The sequence below is a fragment of the Arachis stenosperma genome, chromosome 2, assembly GCF_014773155.1.
Source record: "Arachis stenosperma cultivar V10309 chromosome 2, arast.V10309.gnm1.PFL2, whole genome shotgun sequence".
Lineage (NCBI taxonomy): Eukaryota > Viridiplantae > Streptophyta > Magnoliopsida > Fabales > Fabaceae > Arachis > Arachis stenosperma.
Window position 1 is genome coordinate 106,412,153 of NC_080378.1, and position 6,261 is coordinate 106,418,413.

Consider the following 6,261-nt stretch of genomic DNA (forward strand, 5'->3'; position numbering starts at 1 on the left):
AACTCAAGAGGGGAGACCTCAAGCCAATTGCAAGAGGTTGGCTAGACTTCATTGGGCGTTCCATATTGCCCACTAGCAACCGTTCTGAGGTCACCATCAAGAGAGCAGTGATGATTCATTGCATTATGCTTGGAAAAGAAGTGGAGGTGCATCATGTGATTGCTTGTGAGATCTACACAATTGCAAATAAGAATTCCACTGAAGCCAAATTGGCTTATCCAAGCTTAATTTCCTTGCTCTATAAAGAGGCTGGAGTGAAGATGGGAGTGGATGAGTTCATACCCATTGAACACCCAATCACCAAGAAGTCAATGGAAGGACAAGTGCAAGACAACTCCATCAAGAGGAGGGCGCAGGAATTCCTCCCTGAATTCCCAAGAATTGACTACTGGTCCAACCTGGAAGCATCTATTAACAAGTTGCAAGAGACTATGGAGTAACTGAAGGAAGAACAGCAGAATCAAAACTGCATGCTCTGCAAATTGCTGAAGGAACAAGAGAAGCAGGGGCGTGAAATCCAAGAGATGAAGCACCAAAAGCTCTCCTCTCAAGCTGAGGGAGCATCCACTTCTCAAAATCAAGGTTGTTGAGTTCTAACTCTGTGAAAACCTCTATCATTAGGAGCCTATTTTTTTCGTTTTTCTTATCTTATTTTCTATTTTTATTTTTATTTTTCTAGTCTCATTCTATATCTATTTTTGAGTCTTGTTTTTAATTCATAATTAATAAAATTAAAGTTATGCCTTAAAGTTATGAATGTCCTATGAATCCATCACCTCTCTTAAAAGAAAAATGCTTTAATCACAAAAGAACAAGAAGTACAGGGTTTCAAAATTTATCTCTGAAACTAGTTGAATTAGCTTGATGTGGTGACAATACTTTTTGTTTTCTGAATGAATGCTTGAACAGTGCATATGTCTTTTGAATTTGCTGTTTTAAGAATGTTAAATTTATTGGCTCTTGAAAGAATGAGGAGAAAGAGAACTGTTATTGAGGATCTGAAAAATCATCAAATTGATTCTTGAAGCAAGAAAAAGCAGTGAATAAAAAAAAAATTTCGAAAAAAAAAGAGAAAAGAAAAAGAAAAAGAAAAGAAATAGAGTTGTGATCCAAGGCAACAAGAGTGTGCTTAAGAACCCTGGACACCTCTAATTGGGGACTTTAGCAAAGCTGAGTCACAATCTGAAAAGGTTCACCCAATTATGTGTCTGTGGCATGTGTGTATCCGGTGGTAATACTGGAAGACAGAGTGCTTTGGGCCACAGCCAAGACTCATATATTAGCTATGTTCAAGAATCATTATACTTAACTAGGAGAATCAATAACATTATCTGAGTTCTGAGTTCTCATAGATGCCAATCATTCTGAACTTCAAAGGATAGAGTGAGATGCCAAAACTGTTCGGAGGCAAAAAGCTACTAGTCCCGCTCATCTAATTGGAGCTGTGTTTCTTTGATATTTTGGAGTCTATAGTATATTCTCTTCTTTTTATCCTATTTTGATTTTCAGTTGCTTGGGGACAAGCAACAATTTAAGTTTGGTGTTGTGATGAGCGGATAATTTGTACACTTTTTGGCATTGTTTTTAGTATATTTTTAGTATCTTTTAGTTAGTTTTTAGTATATTTTTATTAGTTTTTAATTAAAATTCACTTTTCTGGACTTTACTATGAGTTTGTGTGTTTTTCTGTGATTTCAGGTATTTTCTGACTGAAATTGAAGGTTCTGAGCAAAAATCTGATCCAGAGACTGAAAAGGACTGCAGATGCTGTTGGATTCTGACCTCCCTACACTCGAAGCGGATTTTCTGGAGCTACAGAAGCCCAATTGGCGCGCTCTCAACGGCGTTGGAAAGTAGACATCCAGGGCTTTCCAGCAATATATAATAGTCCATACTTTGCCCAAGATTTGATGGCCCAAACCTGCGTAGCAAACCGGCCTCAGAAATTCCAGCGTTAAACGCCGGAACTGGCATAAAACTTGGAGTTAAACGCCCAAACTGGCATGAGAACTGGCGTTTAACTCCAGAAAACGTCTCTACACATAAAAGCTTCAATGCTCAGCCCAAGCACACACCAAGTGGGCCCGGAAGTGGATTTTTCTGTCATTTACTCATTTCTGTAAACCTTAGGACACTAGTTTACTACTTATAGGATCTTTTGACATTGTATCCGTACCATATACCTCATAACATTTTTGTACACATTTCTTTCCACAGTATGAGCCTCTAAACCCCATGGTTGGGGGTGAGGAGCTCTGCTGTGTCTTGATGGATTAATGCAATTACTACTGTTTCTCATTCAATCATGCTTGCTTCCATTCTAAGATAATACTTGTTCTTAATCCGGATGAATGTGATGATCAGTGACAATCATCATCATTCTCAACTATGAACATGTGCCTGACAACCACCTCTGTTCTACCTTAGATTAAGTAGTTATCTCTTGGATTCTTTTATCGGAATCTTCGTGGTATAAGCTAGACTGATGGCGGCATTCAAGAGAATCCGGAAGGTCTAAACCTTGTCTGTGGTATTCTGAGTAGGATTCAATGACTGAATGACTGTGACGTGCTTCAATCTCCTAAAGGCGGGGCGTTAGTGACAGACGCCAAAAGAATCACTGGATTCTACTCCGGTCTGATTGAGAACCGACATATGGAATGCCGTGCCGTGACAGGGCATTAGGAATCGTTCCAATGAGAGGATGGGAGGTAGCCACTGACAACGGTGAAACCCTACACACAGCTTGCCATGGAAGGAGACTTGCGTGTTTGATGAAGAAGACAGTAGGAAAGCAGAGATTCAGAAGATGGAGCATCTCCAAACCTCAACCTATTCTCCATCACTGCAAAACAAGTAACCATTTCATGTTCTTTTGCTTTTCACAATCAATCCTGATAATTTCTGATATCCTGACTAAGATTTACAAGATAACCATAGCTTGATTCAAGCCGACAATCTCCGTGGGATCGACCCTTGCTCACGCAAGGTATTACTTGGATGACCCAGTGCACTTGCTGGTTAGTTGTGCGGGATTGCAAAAGTGTTATTGCAATTTCGTGCACCAGTAAGGCACCGCAATCGGTCATCACGGATGGCGACCCGGCCATGCGGATAGCAATCCAGTCTGTATTTCCTGATGCACATCATCGGTTGTGTGCCTGGCATCTGCTTAGGAATGCGACTGCTAACATAAGCGACCCGAGATTCACACAAATGTTTAGACACTGCATGTTGGCAGATATGGAAATCGATGAGTTCGAAGCGCATTGGGAGGCAATGGTCAACGAGTGCGGTGTTAGGGAGGTTGAGTGGGTTAAGGATTTGTACACCAAAAAGCACGCTTGGGCCACCGCATACATCCGCGGTAGATTTTTTGCTGGAGTACGGACGACCTCTAGGTGCGAGTCACTACATGCCAAACTAGGGAGGTTTGTCGAGAGCAGGTACGGGGTGTTAGAATTTGTAAGAAATTTTCAAAGGTGTGTGGATTTTCTGCGTGACACCGAGGACGAGCTAGAATTTCGTTCATGGTACGGAACACCTGTGCTACAAACAGAGTTTGTTGAGCTGGAAAAGTCCGGGTGGACGATGTTCACCCGCGAAATGTTTCTCAGATTCCGGGATAGCCTGAAACGGTGTGTTCGCGTTAGAATATGTGAAATTAATGACACTGCGAACCCTCATGTATACACTCTCCAGAAGTATCGAAGGCCTGAGATGAATTGGAAGGTTTATAGGGACCCTGTCGCGAACAGATTTACTTGCACCTGCATGCGTATGGAGTCGTTTGGTCTTTCTTGTGTGCATATCCTTTCCGTCTGTGTTAGGCTTGACTTAGTGGAAATCCCTGAAAGCCTAGTGCTGCGCAGGTGGTCTAAGGCAGCCAAAATGGAGGTCCATAACCAATGTGTTGAGCAACACACTGCTGACCGAAGTGTGACCTATAGGACACGATTGGGTGCTTTCTCCCAGCTATGTAAGCGTTTAGGGCGCGTTGCCTGCATGAGTGATGAAGACTTCAAGCTTTACTCAAATAAGCTTCTGAGTGATGCTCTCTTCCTTGAAATAAAGAACGGGCTCAGACCATCAACGGATGATATCACAGCAGCACAAGATTGCGGGGTGAAGGACCCGATTCGTGTTAGAACAAAAGGCACGGGACGGATGAGTCAAGCATGTGGGTCTGCCCCGAAAACCAAAAGAAAGTGCAGCACATGCGGGAAGCTAGGGCACCGGAGGACTAGATGCCCCAATGGAGGCGCACAACCTTCATCAAGGAACGATAAATCACCTGCTGGGATAAATAAACGCAAGCGATCAAAGGTTACAACGTTACCTATTCCTGCATTGACTTTTTACTATGACACGTTACCAATAAAACTAACTCTGTAAATAGGTTCAATACTGATGCAACTTAATTCCTCTAACTAAATTAATACTGTTCTGCAGTAGCAATAATTATTTCATTATTATGTGTCTCAATGTTTTTTATCACCAATATTCAGAAAATAAGTCTGTGGGTATAGAGAATCAACATAGTAATTAATGCACGTAGGGGATTCTTGATGTGTTATTTTTTTGTTTACCATTGAGCTGTATGTTAACAAGTGTGTACTCATTACCGATTGCATAATCATTACTAAGCCACTGCATTGTTCATGCCTCAACACCATCCGTTGTCATTTCAGTATGCTGGTGTTCACAGTTCTGTGGTTTGACGTTCTTGTTTGTCAATGCAACAGGCACCCGTCGTTGTCGCAGATAAAACGCAGCCTCAAAATCCATGTCAACCCGTACGACACATTTGGGACCAATTTTCGAATGGAGAAGTCTGACGACGGTCGACTGATATGTTAGCTGTTATTCCAACTATGCTGTAACGAAGAACATGTTATGCTGAAACTGCATTTTATTCTGAGAACTTATGTATGCATATGGGGATATTGTTAATCATAAACTGGTCACTCTAGTTTATATGTTATTTAACGGCCAGAATGTTTGACTCCGGCCATACTCCCTTTTATTGGTCACAACCAATGCTGCCTTGTCGATTAGAATTATAAATTCCATTATCCACGGGATTAGGCTGCTAAAATGGATTTTCCCTGCAATTACCCAATGATTCTGACCTTCGGCGGTCGGAATCGATGCATGAAGCCACTGATATTGCTAAGGTAAACCGTGAGTGTTTATTATACATGTCTAGTATAACAATTCATTTAAATGTAAGTTCTCCTATATTAAAATTTTGATTTTGTCCGTAAATCATAAATAATCCTAAGATTTAGTTTGATTGCCTTGCAAAACTGATAAATGAAATATTCAGAAAAAAAATCAAGCCCCAGCAAACATATCTATAGAAAAATGTAACAATACTTTTCTCTTCATGATGACAAAAAAAAATTCTTTATCTTAGAGATCTTGAAGTTAAAGAATATTTTCATTACGCATATGTATAATAATATTTCTTATATTTATTTTATATTATTACTTTAGTAATAAACAGTTAAGTTTAAACAAAAAATCTATATAAAAAATCTATATTATATGTTAGTTTCGTAATAAATAATTAATACTAAACAAAATTAGATAACGTTATTAACAAGCAAACTAAACTCGCTTGTTTCCTAAATTTTGGTTGATATAATTAAGATTGCTAATTATTCTGTGTTCTAAAAATGAACGCTAAAATTTCTTACATGTAAATTTTTTGCAAAAAAGGTTTTAGTTCCTATTACAATAAACAAATTCTCATAGGTGCCAACCAGGTTCTTTAAAAGTTCTAAGTACAACTTAATTGTATGCCCAAACTCTTTTTGTGATTTTCACTTCATACCATGGTAATGCTGCACAGGTTCCTTACCAACAATTGGATATTAGTCTTATAGCATATCCTAACTAACATGCCCAACGTGAGCTGAAAGCTTTTATCCATTTTCTTGTTCAATCAGCAGGTATCATACGGAGAGTGGGTGCAGGTACTGCTATTAATTTTAAACTAGCAATAACTTCATTACTAAATATAATTAGTTATCGTTAACATCATTCTGAAGCAAAAGTGGCCAAACATATATGCCATGAAGGCAAAGCAAAATGTCACAAGCAGGGTACACACTCGTTTAGGCCATATACCCCCTTTCAATGACAGTTGTCGTAACTTGGGGGGTGTGGATATTGTGCTCTAGTCTGTCGACAGGACCACTAGCATCCACACACAAAAGTGGCCATCATACACATATAGAAGCAAGCATAGATATC

The 6,261-nt window shown here is 39.6% G+C and overlaps 1 protein-coding gene across 1 annotated transcript; it reads left to right on the plus strand.

Moving 5' to 3' along the window:
- The first annotated feature begins 3,108 nt into the window (after window positions 1–3,108).
- Window positions 3,109–4,860, plus strand: LOC130963395 (protein FAR1-RELATED SEQUENCE 5-like). Its single transcript, XM_057889517.1, has 2 exons — window positions 3,109–4,391; window positions 4,746–4,860. The coding sequence occupies exons 1-2, from the start codon at window positions 3,109–3,111 to the stop codon at window positions 4,858–4,860; spliced, it is 1,398 nt and encodes a 465-aa protein (XP_057745500.1).
- The last annotated feature ends 1,401 nt before the right edge of the window (window positions 4,861–6,261 follow it).

What these genes read in the sequence shown, in the direction of transcription:
- LOC130963395 (XM_057889517.1), top strand. Translation starts at nt 3,109, where the DNA reads ATGCGGATAGCAATCCAGTCTGTATTTCCTGATGCACATCATCGGTTG. An exon ending in TTACCAATAAAACTAACTCT is followed by an intron (nt 4,392 to 4,745) that starts GTAAATAGGTTC and finishes TCAATGCAACAG; the next exon opens with GCACCCGTCGTTGTCGCAGA.